Raw genomic sequence first — 27,814 nt, forward strand, 5'->3', positions numbered from 1 at the left:
TACCTGTCTGAGCACTGTAAGCAGACGAGGGGTGGCGCGGGTCGGGTGTGTACAGTAGCAGCAGCTCCCGTAATGCTAGTCTCAAATCTGGAGCGCACATAAACAATAATGGCGGCGGGATCACATCTTTGGTGGTTTTCTCAGCCTGGATCTACTTTCTCTATTTCTATGTCTGAAAACTGATGCAAACAGAGGGGGAGGAGGAGCCTCTCGCTCCGTAATGGCGGCCCCCATAATGTTGTGGTTTTTTCTCACGACTCCGTCAGCGATGCAGCTTTATTTTACACAAGACCACGATAGGAAATAATGGATGGCTATTTTTCTATAAATTCGCAAAGGTAAGCTACTTTGATGGACGTGAGCAGACTGTAAACAACCTAAATGGCGGCAAAAGAGTTAAAAAAAATTCAGACACAAGTCTAGATGAGACATCGCATCAAGTGTCTTTGAGCAAGGCGCTGAACCCTTAACTGCTTCCAACAGTTACTTACTTACTAGTTACGACTAAATGCAGAGGACAAATTCCGGGTATGTGCACATGAACTTGGCTTCCCCTTTGGACAAATTATATAGGAATGTAAATGTAAGGTCTTCCCCCCCCTGGAAAAATGCTGGGTATGTGCAAATGTACTTGGCTTGCCCTCCTTGAAAAAAAAAATGTGTATGTCAAAATACAGCATACCTGATTTCCCAGTTTCCAGACAAAAACATTCTGGGTATGTGCAAAATGTGTTGCAGTGAATCATTACATTTCAGTGATTAACTTACTTCCACTGTAAAATGTAAGCACTCAAATGTGCTTTACAATGTACTTCATTCACACACACTACAACACCAGAACACATGTTACACATTACGCGTTATACGATACACATTCACACACCAATGGTGGAAAGCCACCAACCTGCTCATTGGGAGCAGTTGGGGGTTTAGTGTTTTGCTCAAGGACACTTTATTGACATATGCAGCCAGGTGGAGCCGCAGACTGATCCAGGCGGCTGCTCTACCTCCTGAGCCACTGCTGCCACTGTGACCGACGTCGAAAAGAAAATGGACTGGCTCCATTTCCTTTTCATAGAAACAGTTGGACCATCTCCATGGCAGAATGCCTTCCTCAGTGGAACATAAGAGATGGACAGGCAGACTCGAAGGGGTGCAGTCGCTCAGAACGTAGAGTGGTGGCCATCTGGGGAAATGGAAGGTCCCCGCCCAGATTCGACCCTGGCTTTGTGTCGAGTCTTTGAGCAAGGCACTGTAACCGTAAGTTTGTAACTGCTCGCAGGGCACCCCAAAGTGGCAACCCACTGCTCCAAATAGTTAGGATGGGCCATATGTAGAGAACAGATTTCCCCACAGGGATCAATACAAGTTACCTAAAAGGTCAACAAAGTCTCTGACTGCATCATCAGTTTCATATAAACAAAATCATTTGCTGCCATATGGTATCCTGGGCCCTCTGCAAAGACTGTGTTCTCTGGTTCCAGGCAGCAGAAGGTAGACAAAGGGGGACACTGCAATATGCAAGCATCACTCCTGTCATGGAGTCCACAACATAATGTATAATTTGCTTGGTCCGGGCACCCTAGGCTGCAAGTCCCATTCCCGATGACCTTTGCTGCATGTCACTCCTCATCTCTCTCCCTATTTCCAGTCCGTTTTTTTACTGTCCTATCAGTAAAGCATAAAAGCCCCCCCAAATAAATAAATAATAATAACCCAAACTGAAAAATTATACATTAGCATCATAATCATCTATATAAGACTTTTTCAGACCGGATCCCCATAATCTCATACCTGCTGTATTATTTAGCAATAATTGGAGGATGCCTATTATGTATAAAATCCCTTTCCCTGTAAAGCCAGTGATTCATTTTGGTATCCTATTGGGAATAGGTGCCAATTTTGAATGCTACAATGTCAAAGCTCCCTACCATGTCAGATTACCTTTAATGTTCTCCTGCAGTTGCAATGGGGATGAAAAACATCTGTTTACTGGTAGTGTCGTGACAGTGCATCATGACATTGCTCATGTAAGAGATGTTAACTGTTGTTTTATGATTTGTTTTAAAAAGCCTGTACAACTGGTGGAAAAAGGATTGGAGAGAGAGCAAGTGTGCAAATGTGTGTGTGTGTGTGTGTGTGCGTGCGTGCGTGCGTGCGTGCGTGCGTGCGTGCGTGCGTGCGTGCGTGCGTGCGTGTGTGTGTGTGTGTGGTTGTTTGAGAGGTTGCCTTCAACTGGGTCGATAATGGGATAGATAGAGAGAGTAGAGAGTGTGTGTGTAACACTAAGTATTGTACCAATTACACAATTAACCATTAAGGAGGGCAATGTGGGAATGACTCTCCACTGCCTGACAAATTGTGTTATTTTTTTGTCCAGCAATGTCATGGTATGCCAGTGGAAAGGGCATTTATTAGAGTTATTTTGGTGGTTTCAACTCATCTCTAACGGTTCAAATGTGGATACAATTTCTGCTATCCCCAACTCTCTGGATAGTTAATGAAGACATGTAAGTATGGTATATACTGTATATACAGTACTATATAAAGTATTAGAGCATTGTAGTATATCAATGCAAATGTCATGTTCAAGATGTACCAGCCAACAAATTAGTTTTTGATTAAAATATTTTACAATGATACTGTTTAATGTTTAATACTTTGTCATGTGACAAACTGAATGATCAACAGTGAGTCAGTGAATTATGAGAGCAAATCCACATAATGTGTAATCATCAGCCTCCAAACAGCTCTATTCATTCATTTACTGAAAGGGATTACGTACGAGTGCCTGGGAACCTCAAAGGATGTTTAGCATTTGAATAAAGCGGGGCCTGTTTGCATGTACTTGTGTGCCTCAGCTGCCTGTTTTCCAGCGTAGCCTGCAAGGCAGCCTGTGACAGAAGCATCCAGGGGGCTGTGGATTGGGAGGTCATACATATGCTAATCAGACCCTAGTCTGCACTGAAACTGACTGTGTGCCCCGAAAAGGGCTTGGACATAAAGTTTGCAATGTGTCTCGTACTCTCGTTGTACCTATACTGTATCAGCACTGCACCCAATCTGCTCTGTTACCTTCATGGTGCTCAAGGAATAGAAAGGTATACACGTATATATGAGAATTACCATCATCCATGGCTGAATGAGGAATAGCTAAAACCAGAATTTGGTATTATCACTCTCATCATTGGATTCTATTTTCCTCAAGGTTGCCTCGTCACTGTCCCCAGTCCTTGTTATAACACAGTCACTGACCTATAGCTCAAGTGCTTTTGAAACGTGTCCTTGTTGATTTCATAATAAGAGAGATTCAAATGGGCCTCGGCTCTGGAGCACAAAGCAAAATGTTATTTGCTTTAATTATTATTATTATTCATTAACCCCCAGTCTAAAGGGCTCCAACTCCTGTTTTCAGGTGCCTAAAGATGGTCAAAAGTCAAAAGATGGAACAATTTTCAGCTATTTCCTTTAGAGGATTTTAAGTGTGTTTTCTCAAAATCTGGTGGATTGGTGTGTTGAAGTTAGTGTTGGTGTTCTTTCTCATGTATATTTCATAATATTCTAATTTACTGTAGGCTATATGTCTAGGGATGGCCAAATGGAGATTTTTTCTTAACCGATAACCGTCAGGCCTTATCAGTTAATTAACCGTTAACCGTTAAGGAAATGTGTTCAAAAATGCGCTATTTTAGCGATTTAAAAAAGGAAAATAGGCCTACACACGTTTTTCCCCATTATAAAGTGCTATATTTACACATTAAAAACCATAACACTGGGAGAAACAAGAATACAAATGTTTTCTAAAAGAAATGTGTTTTTGCAAAGAAACGGATTGAAATGATAAGTCTGTAATGTGACGCGCTGGTCGCCAGGCACGTGCGCACATACAGCAAAAGGGGCTTGAGCCCTTAACTTTTATCCGTATGAAAAGGCCCTTTTAGAAATGTCAGCCCATGCCTCTCTAAAATTCTGTGCACTCCCTGGACCCTGGCTATTGCCTAACAAAACCAGCATGAGACGCATGTAGCCGCATGTAGCAATAACTTCCAATCGTATGACTTTTGGAATCGTTGAATCGGCTAAACGTGATGTCCATTTCATTCATTTACTTCTCTCACGCCCGTGTTTTGTGTGTGCTGATGCAGCGATCATTGAATTTGCGACACTGAGCTTTGTTATTTTCGCATAGCCTACTATGTAACCAAGACGACTTTAGCGTTCCTCACGTCATCAATGTAACATTAGAAAGTTGTGTTTTAAGCTCTTCTTAAACAGGATTCAATGTGACGACACGGGTCTGTTTTGTAAAATCCAATCGACGAGGGAGCATGTTTCCTGATGAACAAGTCAGCGTGTACAGCCAAATCAAGCACGCAGCGGCAGACTCGCAGTTGTATAAATGCATGGATGTTACACAGATATTGGTGTCCAGAAATGTGTGACCACAGGGCCTGACCATAGAGTTATAGGGCCTGACCTGTGAAGTGTGAAGGAATGGTGCTCCCTGCTGGACAAAATATTTCATTACACCAGTCTAGGATTCCATAGCCTGGAGGAGCGGTAAAGTCCCCTGCTATTGGCCCTAATGCAGTACCCCCCATCCCATCGTTTGGAGGGCCGCTCCCAATCATGAAACTAGCTTGGTTACCATGTGACATTGGACAGCCAATCGGCAAATAGGTCGCCTGAATGTCTCGCCAGAAAATGATCTCTTTAAAGATCTGGTTTACACCAGATAAAAACAACAACTTGGTTGACAGTTGCTGAGAGTTTCCCTTTCAGTATTTGGAGAAAGAGGTATGGTTGGAAATGAAAAGCAATAAATTCCTTCTTGAACTGAAAAAGTACGACACATTTCTGAAACCCAATTTCCTGCTCAGGTCAAAGGTACTTTCCATCCACCAGGGAATGCACACTAAGTGATGATTTTTCTATCAGAACTTCAGAAACTCATAGCACACAGAATGTGTAGTCAGCACGAACACTTCTGGCCTATAAAAAGGTTATTTTCTGACATAAAGGTTATCACTTCTGAGCTTAACATAAAGGAAACTGAGGCAACCCTGTCATGTAAACGGTCTGTGACAGAGTGGGATAGATAGCATAGGCTACAGCTGGATGACCACACAACAGCTACTTTCGTTCTTCCAATAGTTTCCAAAGAACTGCAAGGGTGGCTTGGTCACAGGCTCAGTGCCAGATTTGCGATACCATGATGACAGAATTGTGAAATATTCTCAGCATCTCATTCAGAAAATGGTGAAACAAAGTTAAAAACTTAAAATAATTTCACAATGAAGTAAGCCAACCAATAACACTCACACTGGAGTCACATGTTAGATAGCCTACAGTCTACTTAACCTCGCATCACCAGGCTTTCTGCAGTACATACACGCACTCACACAAACCATCTCCAGAAAGGACATGCAGAAAGCAAATTGATCCCAGTCTAATGTCTGTTGAGGCAAATAAGACTTAGCCATGAAGTGCTTGGCGCCTTGGCCTGTAAAGTACTTGGTGAAACTTTACTGTGCTTGAAGCTCAGTGAAAGTACCTGGCTGTATTGTGCAAGCCTTCAAACTCTCACATCAACAACGAAATCTAACAATGGAACAAATACAGGTCAGAGCATGCTGAACACAAGGATATGACTCAAGTGCTGCTCAATTTGGCCTGTGCTGTTCTGTATGCATGTTAAGATTTGCATTAACCTTTTTGAGCGGTGCATACCGCTCCAACATTGGACTGAGTGTGTATGTCTGTCTGTCTGTCTCTCTGTCTGACCACTCAACAGTCACTCCCACTGGGTGTCTTTTGAGCGGTGCCTCTGCTTGACCGAGGTGTAGGTAAGTATGCAATATGAGCATAAATGGGCATATTAGTCAGATCGGTGGTTCTGGACAAACGCATACCTGACCGACTCGGCGGCAGGCAACGCACTCCCTCAAGTCCTTTCCGATGCGTGAAACGATTTTGAAGTCGGTCAGTCCCATATATGGTGTCTTTTGAATGCTCCTGTGCGCAGATCCGAGCGATTTTTCAAAGTTAATATAGGATGTAGGAAATGTGATTATATGATGAAGTTCATATAAACTGAGACTTAACTATCCAATGTAAATGGGTAGTTACAGCTTACTGCGTGGACTATCATACTGTCAATAATGTTAGCTCTGCTGACTGACAGTATGCTGAGGCAGCAGGAAGTATACTCTACCACATTAGAGCATGTGACTGATACAGCATGTGTTTTCAGACCAATGTGAATGGCTTTCTACGAATTAGAGTACGTCAGAGCACTTTCGGATGCAGAGAGGGTAAGCAGAAAAATATGAATGTGGGAAGAAGTTGCCAGCACTCAAGGAATCTCCTTTTCACATGATTTTATTTACCTCACTGGACAGGAGCCATGCACCAAACATACTTTATCTAATTTGGAGTGTTGCAGGCTTTCTGCTCTGTTGCAGATATCTTTCTCTAGTGGAAAAACATGCCATTATAAATCTCTTTGCTTAGTAGGTCACAACCTCCCAATGAGGGGGGAGACAGGAAGCTGGGGTAAAATAGGCTAAATGTTTATAAATCCCCAGACTGAAATAACCAGAAATGACATTTAGTGTTGTGTCCCTATCTGCTGGGTTTCCACATAGCAGTCCAGCACTACAGCTTGTGGCCTCTCATGGCCTCGCATGACCCAGCAAAATATATCCTGTTTCCATAGCACAGTAGTAGTATCTACCCCCTCTCAAATCCACACGTAGCAGACTCCAGTTATTGACACTCCTTTGTAATATAAGTACATATAGGTGGAGGTCATATATAGCTTCTTGCCTAACAATTTGTAATGTAGACAAGTGGCTAACTGTCCTTGATACAAAGGCAAATCACCTAAATGGATGTTGTTAATACAACTGTTTACTAACAACAAATGAAAACGAATCACAGCCAATTTAGTGCTAATCACAGCAAATCTAATCAAGTGTAAAATATATAAAAATAAAAACAAAAATCACAGCAGACTATATACATGTTCTTGAGGCGTGAATCAAAACACCGTCCCAGGACCAAGGGCAGAGTGCTTGTTTTCGGTGGAGATGACGGAGGCGACGTGAGACACCGCCAAGCGAGCGGTAGCGAGCGAGTCGCCATGTCGAGCGTTGCGACGGTCGCATGAGCCGACTCCATTACCGAGTTATGTGCCGTTATGGACAGAATAGTAAATCTTCGTCCCCCCGACTTTCTGCACCTCCGCGCGGTCCAGGTGAACACAACGGAGCGTAATATATGTGCAAGATTATCACTACTTAAACAAATCACATAAAAATGCAAGACGTTTGTTTATGCCTATTATAACATATTTTACCTCACCAGTGGTTGTTTTTGGAACATACTGATGCTCCTCTGCCGAGTATTTTATTAGTGTTACTGTGTTTTTAGTCTATGACAAAAACAGCTAACATAGAGAGATGAACAATGAAAACACAAATGCAAACGCATTATGTTGTCCTGCATGCCTGTCTCTGAAAACCAATCTCAAGACCAAACTCAACATTCTAAAACCCAGTCAACAACAGACAAAGGGAATGTGGAGTTGATAACCAACTTGTTGATAGTGAAATTGCTTATTCAGCCGCACCAGATAATGGAAAAGGCCAGCAGTCTGTTCTCTGGTTCTAAAGGGCAGTAACAATTGATAGCATGTCATTACTAAACCCAATCCAGAACTACAAAGTTCTGCAGCAGTAATGAATTATTGCCGTACAAGTTGAATTCCTAAAAGGACTATTTCACAGTTTGATGGCAGTAAACTGAACTGGCGCACTCAGCCATTAACTACCAAGTGCAATGTTTTCTCTGTTGTACCCATGCAGCTCCTAACAAATGATCCCCTTAGCATTTCGAAGTATTGTGAGCTGCCCATTCAGGCAGTACATGGTTTGCACGGTGCACGCCACTTGGCACAAGGAAGTCGAGACTACGAGAAGAAAGTATGTCGTAATTTCGGCCCAGAATTATTTAATGATTTAACTATCTGGGCCATGCTGCGAGCTTGTAGATCTGCTATTTTTGAAAAGTCGTGAAAATGTGTGCAAATCTTTGAATATATGTATTTTTTAAGCGAACATGTTTTGAAGCACTTTTTAGTGATCAATATTAGATTATGAACTATAAAACTTTTGATTAATTAAAAAGTCGCTAAGTACGCTTTTGTCAACAAAGATCAAAGACGATTTAGTCGTTTTTAACATTCAGTGAGTGTTGAGGTGCAAAGTATACAAGAGTATCCAGTGTCTTTTCTACATTCTGTTGGATAGTTATTACAAAGATATAACTGGATACAATGCATTCAGTTTTTGACAGGTTACAAATCATAATCAATAAATCAAATATCATGATCCAACATGGTTTTGGATTCTCATCACAAGTACTGTATAACGTAATATCCAATTGTTATTAGCAAACACAAACTGATATAATACAAAACATCTTGAAATCACATGACAAGACAAGTCAAGTTTGTCTGTGACATTCTTCATCAGCAGAATACAACTTCTTGTTAAAAAGCAGAACCTCAAAGCTCAGTTCAAATGAGACTCACTAGATTTGTGGTGGTTTTCACCCACCACAGTTCCTTTTTTCACTTTCCAAAACAAAACAATTATTAGGAAGAACTACTCATTTACACCCTATTCAGTATGTAGTGTTTACACTTACTATCATCTTATATGGAAGAACATGAAAGGAGTTCTTTGCAACCAACAAGCTCACAACAACCAATATCTGCTTTCTTTGCGACAAACAACCACAAGCTCACTTGTACACAAGCACACCACCACAATGTAACACACAATTCATATCACTGAAGAAGAGTATCTGTAACTCTATTAGGAGTGGTACATTTGCATTTAATATTGAAATTAAAGAGTAGCAAAGAAGTGATCTCACTGAACCCAGTTTCGGCACAAAAATGGGGTCAAATTCGTTCTACTGCTATGCCACCAGAATGTGGAATGCCTAACAGTCATAAAAAAGTGTGACTCCTTAACCTCCTTCAAAACCACCCTAAAAAAGTACCTACAGGTGTCTGCAATTTGTAACTGGCCCCTGTAAAAAGTCTAAGCTTATCACCCAACTGTTTTCTTTTTTATTACGACTCGTTTATTATGTGATGTTTTGCATATTATAGTTTGTCTTTAAATGTCTCTATGAATAGAATACACATGACCTCAACGGAAGCCCTGGGTTTTTTGGGGTTATCCTAGCATTCCTTTGTATACATCTGGTGTACCTTTTTTTGCAACCGGTTAATAAAGTATTAAATCAATCAATCAAAAAAAATACTTTATGTGGTTTCCTCATTCATGGTCTAAAAGACAGTGTTATCCTATAACTTTAGATCAGGGGTCTTCAACGTTTTCAGGCCAAGGACTCCTTAGTTGAGTCCACAACCTGTTCAGATTCTAGTTTCATTGTTTGACAGCACAATTATCAGTGTATTTTGGATCCATGTCAATATGTGTTTTCAGATATTTAACCAATTGAACCGTCAATACTTAATAAACTTGACCTTTCACTCAGTATGTAGTCTGCTCTTTTTCCCCTGCACACTAAACACCTTTTTGCGCAGCGCGAGGCGTTGTGAGCTTGTAGATCGGCTATTTTTGGCTAAAGTTCTCAGTAAAAAAAAGTTTCTATCGCAAAAAGATTTGAGGGACCCCCTGTAGAAACTCTGAGAACCCCCTAGGGGTCCCGGACCCCCTGTTGAAGACCCTTGACTTAGATCAAAGGCGTTCACGTTTACTTGTGAATGCAGTATCGACGTCCCAACACCTACAAAAAGAAGTATGTCACCTAACCTGTTTTCTTGAACAGCGCCTATAGTAGCTGTGAGGAAAGAGATGTAGTTAGGTCTTCACACCGTTACTGTGGTTATTTGCAGATCTACAAGTAATATGGATCTTTTAAGGACAATACCTGGTTGGTTAATATTTTATCTTCAGAGTAAAATAATCTATTTTAGAACATGTAGGCTTTCCCATCCTTTAAGTAAAAACGAACAAGGCTGGGCAAGCCATGGGCAATTTCCCCCTGTGAAGTGCACTTATGTTGTATAAATCCAGGTGTTTCACATTCTATACCAGCTGCTCAATGGAAGCAGAAAAAGGCCAATGCAGCCCATAAGTTTGGGATCTTTTGCTAGTTCTGTGACATTTAGCAATTTTCATGATCGACAACCCATAACTCATTGATCTAGATATAGTCATGATGTCCTACTGTTTTCTCTCATGAAGGACAATTTAACTGATGTCTTATATGCATTTCTGGTCCACGTTACACTGATAAGAAACTAGATGCGCTTGCAGGTCGGTACCAAATGAGCCAATGAAACCAGCGCTCCCCAAAACAACAGGTTTGGGGATTGTTGGGAATGGATTACATGATACAGTCACCTGTGCATTTAGTCTCAATGTTTGTAAACAAGAAATGGGTCTATAGCATCAATTTATATGAAATATGCTCATTTCATCTAGCTTTTAGTGGAAAAACATCCACTAATGAAAATATTGTTCAATTATCCTATTAACAACTCATAATATTGTGAGACATGCATCAATGTAAACAATTACTTTTATACGATTCACTATGAATATATACAGTATATTCTATTGTTTACCGTAGCATATAATTGGGAATTATAACCTAACGCCACTCAATGTATTATCGCCCTCACCTGTCAAGGTTGACAAGCAAAATTGATAAGCAACTTTAATTTCAGTGAAAATTCCTCAAAAACGGACAAACATTTAAATTAGGCTATACACTGCAGATAATTGTTATCCATTTTAAGATAAGAAATGATCCATAAATATAACAAAATATATGCATTTGCACCCCAGCTCACACAAGAACCTACTTTTCATATTTCCTATGAACAGTTATAAGGTAGGCTACATGATCAAGTCTCAACGAGACAGATCTTTTTCTGGCTACATTGTATCAATCATGGAATGGTTGTTACATCGCACCAACCAGAACTGTACAATACATTGTATCAACCATGGATGGTATAGTTACATTGCATCATCAACCATCCATGGATGGTAGTTACATAGTATCAACCATAGCTGAGCCCTCGCTAGTGAGTCGTAGCATCAATCAAAGGCCTAAAAGATGAACGTTGACATTTCATCACAATTTGACCAATATTCTGCCATATCCAAATCAGCGATACAAAATGAGTAGCACATTTCAGGACCACACATATCTTAACGTTTATAACAGCGATTTTAAGACGTATACAGCAAGCTAACGCTATAGGCTATAATCCCTTCGACCCCGTCATCCAGCTTTACAGTTTACACACAGAGGCTGAATAAACAATGTGTAGGCCTATATGGACAGTGTCCTGTATGTCATATGGATATAAAGAAACCAGAGGCGTAATTTCAGAAAGAAATAGGGGGTGGCAAAGTGTGTATACTTAAGCCTCATTTCGAAAATAGTGGATCTACATGCACTCAACGCGTCGCTCGTTGAGAGCATGTAGATCCACTATTTTCGAGCCTGTACAGTAGATCCACTATTTTCGAGCCTGTACAGTAGAGTAGATCCACTATTTTCGCTATTTGTTTGGGGGGCGAAAAGAGACAATGTTTGACATACATAGCTACATAATGACATTCCCAAAATTGGCATGCCACGTTGAAAGCGGTTGGGGACAATATATGCATAACATAACTGAATTTGAGGTTAAATGTGCAACACTAGGCTACTAGGGGGTGGCAATTGCCATCCCCTGATGCCCCCAAGTGACGCCCCTGCATTATGAAGAAACGATGGTCAAATATATTAAAAGTTAGGACAGAATAGATCATATATTTGTGAATGTCACCCTAGTGGATGGTCGTAAGCATCATTCATGATCCCCCCTTGCAGGGTAAACTCACCGGACAGTTCGTCGGGTTCCAGCCCGCTCTCTGTGTCCAGCCCGCAGATCACGAAATAATCCGCGAACCGACATGAACTGGAGCTGAATCCGGTGGTCATTTTGAGACTGGTCCTCCGGTTGCAGAACCCTGCTTATCCTCGGGCTTTCGATCGGGCGCATATTATATTAAAGAGTGTAGATGAGGTTCTGTTGGTGTCGCTCAGTAGCCATCGCTACTTGGCGGATGATGCTGCTACTGCTACGACGATGTGATCGGTGCGAAAAGAGCCGAGAAAAAAAATCAGAGCAGCAGCACTGTGTAGCAGTCGAAATGCATTGTGGTCCTTCCAGTAGGCAGCAGTTCTTCACAGCTGTTTTCATCTGGGGCCTCGGCTACAGCAGTGGTGGGGGAAAGGTAGGCCTACTCAAATTACAAGTAAAAAGTATTAGCATTACAATGTAGGCTATGCTTAAAGTACTAAAAGTGAAAGTAGGCTACTCATTATGCAGAATGTCAAGTTTTCAAATCTATTGAAAATAGCAGATCTACAAGATCACAATACCTCGCAAAATGGCAGAAATTTAAAGTAGGCCTATATTAGGCTGATGTGGTTAATGTGTAGGTTTTATAGGCCTAATAATAAAAAACTACAAAGTAACCTCCTAACTAGTAGGCTAATTGTCCAAGTTGGCCTAGTGGAGTAAAAGCACAATATTTGCCTCCATAGTGGAAGTAAAAGTAGGCATATTGGAAATTGGAAATATTCAAGTAAAGTAGCCTACAAAGAATACCTAAAATATGTACTTAAAAGAGGACTTCACCACTTTTCTCACTTTTTTAAGTAGGCCTACAGACAGTAGCCTACATGTAAATGTAGACCTATGCCTCGGATCCGATACAGAAAGAGTGTACCCACAACATCGTGGATTTTAATATTGTCAAAAATGTAAATAAATAAAGGATTTGGGAAATGGTTCAACAATGTAAAGTAGCCTAGTCCATGATTTGAACAGGCATATCATATATGGTACATCATTATCAGACATATACCCTTCAACTTTGTTATGCCCATGACTGCAACTTGTAACAATGTTGGCCTTAAATCTTACATTTATGCTCATAATATAGCCTACCCTTTTTCACAGCAGCTATATTGACACTAAGAGTTGTGTATTGTTATTTCCTTCACAGGAGTGTCTTGTTAAAAACTGAGTTCAAACTCTATATTCTGATTCTGCAATTTTGTCTGCCTATTTGTAATCACTTCAATTTCACTTGTGTATCCATAAGTTCTCTCGTGATTGGATGAATGACATTCATTGTTACCTGACCTGAAAATGTAGCCTACTTTCTGTTCACTGGAGAGCTGGAGAAGCTGGATACCCTCGTTATTTGATAACCCACTCTATAGCGACGATTGCTAGGTAACAAGTTTACAAGTATTTCTAGTACATCGTGCACTGTTATTAAGCGACTAGCTGCCAGGTAACCATTTCACAGAATCACCACTAGGCGGTGCTAATGCCTAATTTATACTTTGTCTGCGGTGAACCAGTGACCCCTATCCACGATTCTATGAACATCAGCTCTGAAATAAACACACAAGTGACACACACAACAAATGTGTAAACTCAAAAGAGAGTCAAAGCATTGTTACAGTTTAGGCTACAAATAAAATGACATAGAACTTCGCAGTCAACATTATTCCAAAAGTAAAAGCTCAACAAAAATGTCTAGTCCCCTGGCTTTAATTGTCCCACTCACACTTTGTAGAACAAAGTTCTACAAAACAGTATGTTTTGGTCTAGCTCTGAGGACCCCACCTAGGGCAGGGTTCACCGAATCCACGTTTAATACCCTTGCCTTACAAATATAGGCTACATATAAAAATGTAGCTACATTTGGTGGAAAGATTGAATCAACACACTCCAAAATATTAGGATAACAGCCTAACAGGCTCAGCCAACACTGATATGACCGGTTAACAAATGTAACCAGGGTGTCCCAGGGCAAGGGCTGTATACTTGGACTGCACCCATTTCCCTCTATACACCAAATCTCTTTGCTGAAGATTTCAGAGAAAAACACTATTCCTTCAGACAGGTAAAATGTGATTTATTTATTTATTATCAAATCAGATGAGCAATGCATTTGAAGATAAATTACAGCTGTATTATATAAGATGTTATGTTTAATGATTTAATAAATATAAAAAATAAAGCAATTTTCAGTACATAGTTCAGAAATGTACATTAAACTGTTTTTGTAAACACAGGTTCATACTGCAGTATAGCCTACATCACTATTCTGTACAACCTAATACTGTGTTTTCACACCTCATCAGATACAAAGAGTTATCCCACAGCAATATGCAGCAAAAACAAAACATAACAATTAGTTAACTTGACAGAGCCCTGTGGTAATACAAATCTTTCATTCAGGCTGAACAAAACGGAGCTAAATTTGAGGTTATAATAAGAGGACCAACATTTACTCTTTGATATGTTTTTTTTTTCTTTTTTCTTAAATTTCTTTTTTTCCCCTCTTCTCTTACATATCTTTGCAGATTTTGTGAATGATACACATTCTTGGAAGTTGACTGCATTAATAAGTAATCTGTGTAGCTCCCATCCAAACACTGAGAAATACAAGCAGCATGAACGGTACCAGGGGCGTCACAAAGGGGGGAAAGTGGTACTGAGGTACTAGGGCCCAAGGTCCATTTTAGGGCCATTTTATGCTTTAGCTATTGAAAAATAGCAGATCTACAAGTTCGCAGCGCGGCACTCTTTGAAAAGTTGTGAAAATGTTTGCAAATCTTTGAATATATGTATTTTTTAAGCAAATATTTGTAACTCAAAGTTTTGCTTCTGGGGGTCCCTGGAACTAATTATTTTGAGATGGGTGGGTCTGTGACCAAATATATGTCATTTTGGGGGTCCTTCACATGAAAAAGACTTGCTCAAGTGTTCATGATTTAAAAAATAAATACAAATAAATGTACAAGCTCCCAGTGCTGTGAGATTGTATATCTGCTATTTTTTCAATAGCTAAAGCACAAAGTAATGCGTAACAATGCGTTCCCAGTCTTAATGGGTTAAACCCCCTCCCCCTATGAAGAACATTCATGGGGGGCCTGCAGTGAATCCTTGTACCCAGGGCCCAGAATTTGGTTAACACCCCTGAACAGTACTACAGTAATTATCAGTCTTGCATCACCATAAACTGCATGCTACAATACATAACACATTATGTACTCTTGCAACTGCTGCATCAACATTTGGGAAAAATATGAAAATGGTAAACATGCCTTTTTTTCTTTTGCCTTTTGATGGGCGGAAAAGTATAACTCCTGGGGTTATAAAAGCTGTTTACATAATGAATATCAGTGTGCATGACTGTTTACAACCCAGAAGCCCTAAAAAGCAACAGCCAAGAAATATAGACAATGGCAACTTTACAAAATGACTGAAAACTTGGGATAAATGAATCCCAAGTTTGGGAAGTCACAGAAAAGACCAATTAAAAGCAACGTTTACAGTAAGACACAGTGATTCTGTTCCTGAATTAAGATGTTAAATTGACATTACAAATACAGTAAGACAGAAATAGAAATGCACCACACAGACTGCTTCAAATGAAATGTGCAGTTTAGAGTCAAGACTAAATAAAATAGTGAGAACAGAACAATGATCAGTATTCAGTAAGACATGATGTCCGTGTGTAACATTCACTGCATCAAACTATTTTACATAGCATCTCTATTGATCTGTAGCAATAAGTTAACCTTGAACATGAAATAAAAATTAATTATACATTAAAGCAAATTCAGTACGCTGGGACGAAATCAACGTTAAAGCTATACATCAGTTCTCTGGTGTCCACTCAGGTCTGCTTCAAATAACTTGATAATTGATATTACCAACCAGTAGGTGTCATACAGACATCAGGGTTGCAATTTATCACTGGAAGAATAGGCAGACCACTTCCAAACACTGCAGATGTACTAGTTATATTGCATTAAAATGACCCTATGTATTGTTAAAATAACATGCTATTCATTAAAAGAAGTCTGAGATTGTAGCTTTGAGAACCCAAGCCAAAGTTATTTATCACAATGATGTTATATAGTTAGTACTGTTTAGACTTCAAATCATACAATCTCTCTAAAAATGTTATGAACTTCTGAAGGTATTAAGAGCAGGATGAGATTTTTGTACACCTCACAATCAGGCAGCCTATAAAGGACACTGGTGGGTGAAGTTCACTTGCCTTTTGCATACTGGCATAGTATACAATAGCACAGGTTGGAGAGGATTGACCAAAACAGACATGCAGTCACATCACAAATTGAACTAGAAAAGCAAACATACCAGCAGCTGGTAACAGTACATGTGTTTTTTGTTTGGCTTATGATGGCCCCATCTAGATTTCCTGGATTTAGCATCAGGAAGGGCTTGTTTTGATAAAATAATTTGAAAATGAGTGATTCACGTTTGTATCTTAGGGCATTAACCAAAAAGTCGACAAGTCGTCTCAGTCGACTTCAATACACAAGTCGACTCCCACCAGGGAAAGTCAAAAGTTGTAGAGAAAAAAAGAAAAAAGAAACAAACAAAAACATTATTTTCTCATCATTATTTTTGCTCCATGTGTGCGTGTGTACAGCATTCAAACAGTAGGATTGCTTATTGTCAATGACAGAATGATTCTCTCCTTTTCAAACTGTGTTTTTACAATGGAATTAAGCACAGGGTTTCGGGTTTTGTTGCCCGTCATCAAACAATAAAGTCGACAAAAATCACAAGTCATTAATGCCCTATATCTTACCCCTTTCCTGAATTCATCTGCATGCCTCACAATGGACAGTTGTTTACTCAGGAAACTGTCACTTTTATCATTTCACACACATCTAGTTCAGGGGTCTCCAACCTTTCATTGACCAATTTCACGCAGACGATTTTATGACGGGGGTGGACAGACACCGATTAAAATAACCATTAAAATGCATTACTTCTTTGTTACTTACTTCATATTTGATGTTATAAGAGTTCTCCCTTTGTTTCTTCTCCTTATACCGGTAACTATTTTTGTCTCAAAATTGTGGAACGGGCCACATCTGCAACAGCCCAATGGCATGGCTCACAATGAATGAACACAGAAACAGCTGTCAGTATGTGTAAATCGGTTTGACCATGACGTACGGTTATGAATATTTATAGCCCCCAATTCCCGTACCATTAATTCATCATCAGTTAAGACTTGGAAATGATTATATAACTTTTCAGCCGTGATATAAACATACTGCACAGAGGGGAATGTGCTGGGTTGGGATCATTTTTAAGCGCATCTCCAAAATGCCTGAAAGGCACGAATGTTGTCATAGTATCTCAAACAAGTTTGTTGTGGCCTTGCATGTCAATATTAACATGAAGCACCTTGCTGAGATGCTGGACAGGCTGGGGGGCTGGTGAGCTGTTGTTAACTACTGTCTGCTCTTTACTTAAGTGCCCACAACAAAGCAGTAGTGAGAGATAGCAGCGAGAGATCAACCTGAGGGCGGCTATCCAAGAGATGCATAAAGGTAGCCTATATTGTAACAGGTAAACTAAAACGCCTTTCCATGCAGACGGGCATCGCAGACCACTAGGTAATGTGCCGTGGATCTTCAGTGGTCCACAGACCACAGGTCGCGGAACCCCGATCTGGTTTACAAATGGGTGAGCCAAACCCGAGTGCTCAATATCTGCAGAAGCACAATCCTCTTCCGAGGAGGCCCCTGCCTGCCAGTCCCACAAGAGAGGAATATGAAATGGTCACCTTATTATCAGGCAACGGTTCAGGTGTGCAGATGTTAAACCACAAAGTTTAGTTAAGATATTTCTCCCCATCACACTTACAATTAAGCCACTGTATAAATTAGCCAAGACAGGCATGAGCATCGAACTAAAAACAACTTAAATCCACCTTTAACCTACTACTTTTGAGTTATTGCTTTCATGAGACACACCATAAAAAGGTTAAAATTTAACACAAGCATGGTAAAATAAATATTAATAATAATTGGGTTATGAATTGTTTGATCTAGGATAACTTTTTTGATTACTATATACTGCTGCTAAATCAATTGTCAGATAATCTGATTTTAACACTTTGGTCAGATGACATTTCAAACCACAAAAGAGGTGAAATAGGTGATTCCCAAATAAATGCAGGCAATAGAGCATTTTCTTTTGCATGAAAGCAAGACATGTAAAAGAATGTGCTACTTGAATGCAACTCGCCGCATATTAATCTTTGTTAAAACCAATATCAAGGGCGCCTGGTGGCCTAGTGGACCAGGCGCGCATACCATATAGGCATTGCCATTTCAGCATCAATGCCTGTCGGCGTCGCCGGTTCGATTCCCGATCCGGGCGACCTTTGCCGCATGTCACTCCCTGTCTCTCCCCCCATTTCCTGTCAGTCAACTGTCCTATCCAATAAAGGCAAAAAGCCCCAAAACAAATCTTAAAAAAAAAAAAAAAAAAAAACAATATCAAACTCTACAAACGGTGCCCGTTTAATTTATAATTTTAGATATATTTTCTTCTATTTACAAGATGTGCCACAATACTATATAAATATAAAAACCAAAAACAAGCAAGGTGGGGCCAGCAGCTTATACTGTACTTGGTGACACAAAGTCATGAAGTTATCTGACCACAATAATTTTGGATGCAGGAATGCTCAATTTGCCAGGGGTCACAAATTCCGACTGCTGTATCACCAGCAGCTGTTTGTGATAATAAGGCAAGACAAAGCAATTTGAGTGACAGCTGTGTGTACTGTTCCTGAGCCAAGGACAGGGGAGGAGGGATCAGACGGCTGGACAGATGAGGTGCTCAGCGGTCTGATGATTACTCTAATTTCTGCTGCAGTTTTCCCTTGAAACAGACAGGCAGTATGGAGAGCACAGCTAGTACGCCCAACACCAGCAGTGAGTTCCAGGACACTGCTTCCCCAGCGGTGGTCAGTTTGTATAGTGTTGTACCTGCGTTGATTGCCACAAAGGATGGTGGGGCGACTCCTGTAAACAGCCAGTAGGAACACAGTGAGGCAATGATACAAACGATACTCACACAAAGATAGAAAATGACTTGCGACTGCCAAGAGCAGCCCAGAACCAAATACTGGACTTACCAAAGAAGGTTCCAAGGAAGAAGACCCCCAGAGGCACATTGATTACAGGTGAGGTGATGTTGATGAACCAGTTGGGGAGAAAAGGCGTTATTCTCAGGAAGATTATGTAATTGATTAGATGACCTCTATGCTTCTCCACCTATAGAAAAAAAGAAGTCATTACTTGTAAACATTTGAGAGGAAGAGAGGCAATGATGGTGTAATTAATCTACAGCAATATCTATAATATATTATAGTCAAGAGAGGAAATTATGACAAGGGGTTCTTAAGATTCCAGTAATTGTTCTAGTACAGGGGTCTTCAACGTTTTCAGGCCTGAGAGAGAGATAAAGCAGGGACCCCCTCTACATATTGTATAAATGTGTGATGCAGATTTTCATCATAGTCATCAGTCTATGTTTGATTTGTGTTTTTAGTTAACTTGACCTTTCTCTGTACTTGGTCTGCTCTTTTTTACCTCTAGACCAAACCTATTTTTGGCAAAAGTTCTCCTCAGAATAGGGATGTGAGGGTTCAAGTTGTTAATATAAAAGAATGATCCTATCACAAAGATTTGGCACCCCCCGCCCCTCTGAGGACCCCCTGTTGAAGACCCCTGTTCTAGTACTTTCAACTTTCATTTTCTATCAAAGGTTTTACCTGCTGAGACCATTTGTGTGCTCTCTCTGTGAGGTATTTGTAGACCACAGGTCTCCCTACCAGGTATGACAGCAGATAGCAGAAGGAGGCACCCAGTCCAGAGCACTAACAAAACAACACACAAAGGGCAACATAAAACCTTTTTGTTGCACACTGGTGTGTGGTGTCCTGTGTTGAAAACAGACGATACCACTAGGTATAAGGCACAAAGAGAAGTCCAAACACGCTTCAGCCAGTTAAAGGTAGAAGGGCTCAACTTAAAAATAATATGAGGGCTACATTTATATTACAAATAATTTTCTTATGAGCCATTGCTAATCACAATTCTACACTATTCACAAGTAAGGTAAGGGCCAATGCATACTCCGAATTTAATTTGGTTCGGGATGGCTCCCCGACCCGAATTAATTTCGGCTCTATAAAATTCATACTGAGCGACGAAGTCGCCTGTAAATATTGGACGTTCTTGACGTGAATACGTTTGTGGCCAATAAATGAGCTTTGCAGGGCGGATACATAACTGACTGTCCCTCGCTGGCCGCTGCACTGCTGGCTGGAGGTCCAGTGAGCTCCATCTCTAGCCTGCACCAGGCAGAAAATGTGTGTGTGTGTTTCTACCAGTGGTGGATAAAATATTCACATTTTGTACTTTTCAACTTGTCTTCACATAATAGGTCCTCACAATGTTCATGATAAAATAGCAAAAAAAAATCGCCAGTGACATCATCAGTGGGGAATCATAGAAAATGCAGGCTTTCTATTCCTGAAAAGTTTCAATGTTAAAGTGGAAGCCATCGTTCTCGCGATAATAACAATCTAAATATTTCTTTCAAAAATATTGTTTAAAAAAAAAATCTGTCAAACGATGATGTCACTGGTGGATGGATTTCTGACCTGCCCACAGCTCTCCTCACATTAGTGAGGACCTACTATATGAAGACAGGTTGAAAAGTGGTGAAGTCCTCCTTTAAGTAAAAGTATCAATACTGCAATGTAGAAATACTCTTTTACAAGTGAAAGTCCGGAATTCTACATTTACTTGAGTAAAAGTACAAAAGTGTTGAGATCAAAATGTTTTCCAATGTACACAATTTTGAAAATAGTAGAAACATTTTGACCATTTGAAAATAGCCAATTTTCTACAATCACGATGCGACGCATTGTGAGCTTGTAGAAAATGAGGAAATATTTAATTTCCACAACACTCCTGTATATGGAGGTTTAATAATATAATACATGCAATTTCTCATTTCTGCCCCTTGCCAGTCTGTCATCATCACTCCGCAACCAGAGCGAGAGTCAGCTGACAGTGCATCTGCTATGCAATGCTCATTACACAGCCACAGAAGCATTTGGAAGTTGGCTTGTGTCTCTTCAAAACGACCACGTTGTTTCCTTGGCTTCACTGGCGAAAAATGTACTTGAATCTGGGCTGAAAGAATGATAAAAACAGTGCTGAGCACCGAAATTAGTTTGGGCAATATTTCGGCAGCACCGAACAGTCGAACGCCCCCCCCATGGTATGACGTCATATAGTAGTCTGACAGAGCCAAACCAAAATAAATTCGGCTCTAAAAGTGGAGTATGCATCGACCCCAACACTACTGCAATGCATCAGAAAGAGTATGCTTTATGCTCATACATATTACTATTTTCTCTTCTGTCCATACTCACCAGGCAGACTAAGAAAAGAGCTAGAGGGAAAGGATAGAGATATCCTGACAGGATGCTGAGGAAGATAGATCCAGGAATTGCAAATGTCTGAAGGCTGATATAGAACGGTTAAGGTAAAACATTAGTACATAATAACCTGTAGAATATCATCAAAACAGCATTCTCCAGTGTGTTCAGGATTGTTGCACGGTCTCTACAGAACATATATAGACCCACTGGCTCACTAATGAATTAAAAGAATACGTTTAGGGTGACATTTTCCTATAATATATAGCATTTAATAAAACAGATCTGTGACATTTGATTTTCTAGCAGCCAGCAATGAGGTAAAAGGTCAGAGATATGGTGTAGCTGGAAAAAAGTGGTACAGAGCCAACTTAGGTCAGGTTTACTAACTCTAGAGCTTTTAAGTGGTTTAATCACCAACTCTTGGTTGATTTGATCAGCTGCACTTGGCCTTGTGTAGTCAGCACATAGAATAACATGGAAAAAATAAATGACTAATAAAAGATAATCATGTAAGATTTTGTCTGAAACCTTTTCAAGTCAAAGGAATTATTTTATATTTTTAACAACTCCCTTACTTTATTTGCGTATGACATTAATTTACAATTACATTTGACCAATTACCAGTCAATATTTTCATGGCTTTTGGAACAGCTTGGAGACTGGCACTGTGGCATGATGCAACACATTTAGTGAATCACTACTTTATTGTAGGGTCTTCAGGAGCCTATACTTTCGCCTGCTGAGGATTAGTTTAGATTACCAAAGGGAAAACATTGCTAAATCAAAGAAAACTCGGCCCAATGGTCCTTATATTTGCTTTCTTAAAGGATACAATATATATGTTGTGAAGTAGGCCATCAGCACTTGGGTGTAGTAAGTGTCTTTGTATTTGGATAGGACTGTTCCCAGTGCTTTGGCATCCTCCATGTCTCTGGGGATCTTAATCTTCTCCATTTCATCACTGAAAAATAAAATAATCTGTGATCAATTCTTTTGTTCTCAGTTTTACTTTCAGTGCCAACATATTACAAATCTTTTCAATTCTTTTGAAAAACAAAACAAAACAAACATTTCAGTGTCATTACCATTAATGTTTAGAAATATGCCACCTTGCAGTTTCAAGTTAGAAATCATTGTCTCAAAAGTGGAAATAAAAACAGACACAACTTGAAACACCCGCTGATGCTGCATTATACATTAAGTATGAAGCTGGATATTATTTGAATATAATAATCAAAAAGTTGGTTTTCAAATGGCATCATGGGAGAAAAACTAATTCTCACCTCAACAGACAATATATCTTTCACACACGTTATGCTGTGCATAATCTTCTTGCCTCTCTTCATAAAAATACACTACTACATACATACATACATACATACATACATACACCTGTACACACACACACACACACACACACACACACACACATATATATATACAGTATATATATATATATATATATATATATATATATATATATATATATATATATATATTTCTTTTTTTTATGACTGAATATTTATTGCTAATTTGCTATTATCTCAAAACATGCATGTCTTCTCAAATTTTCTCCAAATCACGCAAAGCGGTGCACAGAATGTCTACAGTCATGTCATCAACATGGATATGTTCCCTTTAGCGCCACCATCAGGCCGATTTTTTCACATTTTTTGACACTTAAATATGAGATTCCTGTTTGACTATATGTTACAAATTTGTAATAAAATGAAGAGCAGAAAATCATTAATTGCAATTACACCAATCATATATTATCAACCATAACAAGAGGTCATTCCATCTCAGAGTCAAAAATGTCTCAAGCCACTGTAAACAATTACGGAAAGCCTAGGCATTTACCCATTTTAAAACAATCAAGAATCCAGAAAGTAACTTACTCATTTAGCTCTGGGAAGTTCCTGTAGACCAGATACATAACTGAGGCAGAGCAGGTAAATATAGCCAGTAGAATGAGGAGAGCCTTGCGTGTTGAACCTGCTACATAATTATTCTGCGTCCCTGTGAGGAGAACATAGAAGGTATGTAATAATTGTGACAGGCCAAGAGTGGACTGCCTAGCATTTAAACACTTAAAGCGGCACTGTGTAACCTTTTAACACAATAGTACATCCAACAACATTATAAAGTAAACATTTTAAGCAATAAAACATTCCATAAGGGGGTGCCCGCTGGCCTACTGGTCCAGGTGCATTGTCACATAGGCATTGATGCCTGTCGGCATTGCCTGTTCAATTCCCGATCCGGACGACATTTGCCGCATGTCCCCCAATTTCCTACTTTTCCTATCAAATAAAGGCATAAAAGCCCAAAAACAAATCTTTAAAAAAAAATCAAACCTCGGTTCGAAGTGGAGCGGTGAATTTGAGCAGCTGTACCCTATGTGAGTGAGTGAGTGAGTGAGTAAACTGTGCCTGTGAGTGAGTGGTGAGTGTGCCTGGCCTGCACAAAACAGCGCCCCTCCTTTAACTAGTGTGTTGTGTGTGTGGCCACTCAAGGTATTGCCAGGCTACGGACACGGCCAGCCAGCCACCCAGCCAGCCACCCAGCCATCCACCCAGCCACATACCCACGGACATACCTGTCTATTGGGAGCGCTTTCACCGCTCCAAAAAGAAGAACATTCCATAAATGTATACTCAGTAGGGTACCTGCTAGGGGCTTGACTGTATTAAAGGCCTCGCCTGTCCATACTCTCTTCGAAACCTAACCTTTCGTCGGAATGGTCCGGTTCGACGACAAAATGGCGTCACCCTGCGACTTCTGAAAACTTCTGCACGTCGGAGATAAGAAAAGTTCGGTTTCGGAGAGACTATGGACAGGCTTTTAATATGTATACGGGAGACAATATGAGGTTCATTCGGGCATTCAAGTGCTCTAGTGTCGCACAGGTAAGAACGTCAAACACATACTGCCCGAACCTCACATACAGTGTCAGTCACACATAGTGCGGCTTTAACCACAAAACTGCTCCAAATGATTTAGAAAATAGCCGATCTACAAGCTCACAATTCATGATGTGTTTGTACATCTGCCGTTTCATCTATAATGACTTACCTAAAATAGAGACGCCAGGGTTAATTTGGTTAACTAAGGCAGAGAGTCAGAGACAGTAGCAGTGGTTCTCTCAACCTTTTCAGGCCGCATATAAATAGCAGATCTGCTATTTTCACAATTTCTGCCTCTAATATTTGACAATTTGGCCAATGTTTAATTAGTCATTTTAGAAGTATTAAAAAGTCCTTAAATCGTCACTTTAGAAATGTGCAGATACCCTCTATACACTTAAACTTTATGTTGGTTTGTTTACTGTTGAGTGAGAACACAGTGTTGCACATTAAGTTAATCATCTGGGGACGGGACCCCCCAAAATAATTTGGGGACCCCTCTGGGGGTCCCGACCCACATGTTGAGAATCACTGGACTATTAGTAGCTAGCAGTAGTCTTGTGTTTAATGTGTTGTGACTATTGCATCACAAGTTACAAATGTCTACAGGGAACCTGAGAATTCCCCAAGAGAGAAGGAGACATGTAGAGAGGGATTGGGTGCAGGCCAATATAAATGATAGATCAATTTATATAGTTTCACACATACAATATCTACATGTGTATGCAAATTGCACATAATACCAAACTATCATTATAATTCAAATGCACATACACATACTGTAAACTAATAATAGTCTTCTTAGGAGTAGAAATACACCATGCCAACAAAATCATGCCAAAGAGAAATTAATACTTTTGACTTTTGTAATGACTTCCTGAGCAAAGGCAAAAGAAAAAACAGCTGCTGCCACACACACACACACACACACACACACACACACACACACACACACACACACACACACACACACACACACACACACACACACACACACACACACACACACACACACACACACACACACACACACACACACACACACACACACACGTTAATATCAACCATAAGTATGGTTGACATACTTACCATACCCTGACACAAGGGTAAAGTAAGGTCAACCGAGCAGCTCTACAATTCTTTTTTGATGTGTCTGTGGTGGGCTTTCCTTTAAATTTTTACATTCAGCTTTTGGATGTTTGCTCGACCTGTAGACCAGACAGTAATTTTGTCTAACATCAAAACACCTGGAGGTTTTAAGCCCAGATTCCCAGCTCATAATAACCCCAACACACTGAACACAGAAAGGTAAACCGTAGCCCCATGGGTGTCAGGCATATTCGCCTAGAACATATTCGCCTACACGCATTTGGTCCTTTCGCCTGGCATTTTCGCCTTGGAGGAGAGTCTTTTCACCTACCTGTCTGAGCCATTTCGCCTACCCTCAATTCTGCTGTCAGACTGTCCATGTTTTCATATTATCTCTTTGTCATTTAAATATTATAGTGACTGTGACAGTGGTGTTACATGTCAAACCTACACACGGCTATCCTATGCACTCCATAGTAATCACATAAATACAGAGCTATTGGAATCAGGTGCGCCCAAATAATTAATTAATCCATGTCCCGATACTATACATTCTTTGGTGCAGTATTGAACAGTATTGTAAAATGAACAGTATTGTAGGCCTATATTGTTTTAACATTAGGCTATACAAAATATATATGTAGGCTATTAGCCTATATAGGTCTATATAAGATATATGCTACACCTAAATAGCCTATAGAATCAACCGTGCCTGTCAACAGGCATAAAAAACTATTTTGCCATTTTTTAGGAATAAAATGTGATGTAAATAATAAATGTCAAATAAACTGTTAGATTCACTTGACACCACTGTCACAGTCACTATAATATTTAAATGACAAAGAGATAATATGCAAACATGGACAGTCTGACAGCAGAATTGAGGGTAGGCGAAATGGCTCAGACAGGTAGGTGAAAATGCCAGGCGAAAGGACCAAATGCGTGTAGGCGAATATGTTATAGGCGAAAGTGCTGGTGACCGCCCCATGTACCGTGACCTCCCCAGTCCCCTGGCCACCACTCCACTAGCCTAGCTGGAGCTAGACATCCCAGCCATGTTAAAAACAAGGTAGGGATAGATAGATACTGCAGTTAGTTAGCTAGATGCATTAGTATCTAGGCTGGCCCCAGGCTACCACTCCACTGCTTCTCAAACTTTTTCCATGTGAAGGACCTCCAAATTGATACATATTAACCTGTGTGGAGTCAACCCCCATTTGAAAAGATATGCCAGGGACCCCCATATAAGAAAAGATAATACTTTTTTTATGGTGTGGTTCTATATAGCAGTGATTCGCAACCTTTTTAATTTCAAGGACCCACAGTTTGATATGCAGCGTTAGATTAGACAATTACAATTTTAAATCTCTCGGGGACCCCAACATTCTCAGTGGAACTCTTTAGTGTACTTGGAACCAATCCATTTGTAGTGTACACTTGAGTTACAAACCCACAAGGGTCCATTTGGTTAACTATCAAGGATTTTGCTGGGGACCCCCTGAAACCCACTCAAGGACCCGTGGGGGTCCCCGGACCCCACATTGAGAACCACGCACTGCTCTAGCTCACATCTCTCAGAAAGCCTGGCAGTAGAATTCCCAGTCGGTCGATTTAGCGACCCGGTCGCTGAAAACTACCGACCACGTCGCGACCCGGTTGTAGGTCGCTAAATGATCTCGCCCTCTCTCAAGCCTGGAGGGCGAGGTTAAGCTCACAGGAAGACTGAATACTTTATATTTGACATATTTTCTAACGTTGTATCGCAACTTTGAAGGTACTGATCCGTCTGTACTGAGCTCTGTAATGATGACTAATGACAACTGGTGGAAAACGATATTGCGCTGTGATAACAACCTCTGCAATGTGCAGAATTTAACACGGAAGCGCGTTGTCAACTGATGATCGAGACCAGCGAGGGGACTGTCCAGACAGCGATGGGGGGGTCCCATTACTTCCTTTAGCCCTGAATACAGGACGGTCATATGACCGTCCTGTATTCAGGGCTAGTAAACCTTGTGCTTCAGCTTTAATGTATGTTTAACTGAAAATTGCCGATCTAGAAGCTCACATACATCGGCATTTCAGCCGTGACGCCGCCGTAAGACAAAGTATAAAAATCAGGCCATATCAGATCAAAGATATATATTCTAAACGCTAACCCATTAGCTCCCGACTGTCGTTCATTTACCTTTCAGCTCTTCCTGTGCCTTCGCCTCTTCGTGTGGTGAAGACAGTAGGCATTCTGCCTCTCGTTTTTCTCTCCGTTTCTTGGCCATTTTAGAGCTAGAATTTGTTTAAATTGCTAAACACACCGAACCTGTCCCGTGTGCCTGTGAACGTTGGTCCTGTTAGCTACTTTTGCTGTGACGAGTGGCGACTACACAGATT

General features: G+C 40.3%; 2 protein-coding genes across 5 annotated transcripts in view; both read right to left on the reverse strand.

Moving 5' to 3' along the window:
* Positions 1-12,196, reverse strand: part of dennd5a (DENN/MADD domain containing 5A) — a 45,766-nt gene extending 33,570 nt beyond the window's left edge. For all 4 annotated transcript variants that reach the window (XM_080730636.1, XM_080730635.1, XM_080730634.1 and 1 more), the window contains exon 1: positions 11,946-12,196. In XM_080730636.1, the coding sequence (XP_080586762.1) occupies positions 11,946-12,045 (100 nt within the window). In that variant the 5' untranslated portion in view covers positions 12,046-12,196. The remainder of the gene's footprint in view (positions 1-11,945) is intronic.
* Positions 12,197-14,171: 1,975 nt separating this feature from the next.
* Positions 14,172-27,804, reverse strand: tmem41b (transmembrane protein 41B). Its single transcript, XM_080730648.1, has 7 exons — positions 27,615-27,804; positions 23,330-23,450; positions 22,264-22,392; positions 21,423-21,516; positions 19,749-19,853; positions 19,110-19,248; positions 14,172-18,996 (listed from the first exon to the last, which is right to left on the reverse strand). Exons 1-7 carry the CDS (start codon positions 27,700-27,702, stop codon positions 18,827-18,829), a joined length of 846 nt encoding a protein of 281 aa, XP_080586774.1. The 5' UTR covers positions 27,703-27,804; the 3' UTR covers positions 14,172-18,826.
* Positions 27,805-27,814: the final 10 nt, after the last annotated feature.

This window comes from Nannobrachium achirus (assembly GCF_963921795.1).
Source record: "Nannobrachium achirus genome assembly, chromosome: 7".
Classification (NCBI taxonomy): domain Eukaryota; kingdom Metazoa; phylum Chordata; class Actinopteri; order Myctophiformes; family Myctophidae; genus Nannobrachium; species Nannobrachium achirus.

Excerpts from the sequence above, each read along its gene's own strand:
- tmem41b (XM_080730648.1), bottom strand. The coding sequence starts at position 27,702 with ATGGCCAAGAAACGGAGAGAAAAACGAGAGGCAGAATGCCTACTGTCT. Across the intron at positions 21,517-22,263 it reads TACTTCACAACATATATATT|CCTTCAGACATTTGCAATTC; the intron begins GTATCCTTTAAG and ends GTTCTATATCAG. Across the intron at positions 19,249-19,748 it reads CACACAAATGGTCTCAGCAG|GTGGAGAAGCATAGAGGTCA; the intron begins GTAAAACCTTTG and ends TTTTTTCTATAG.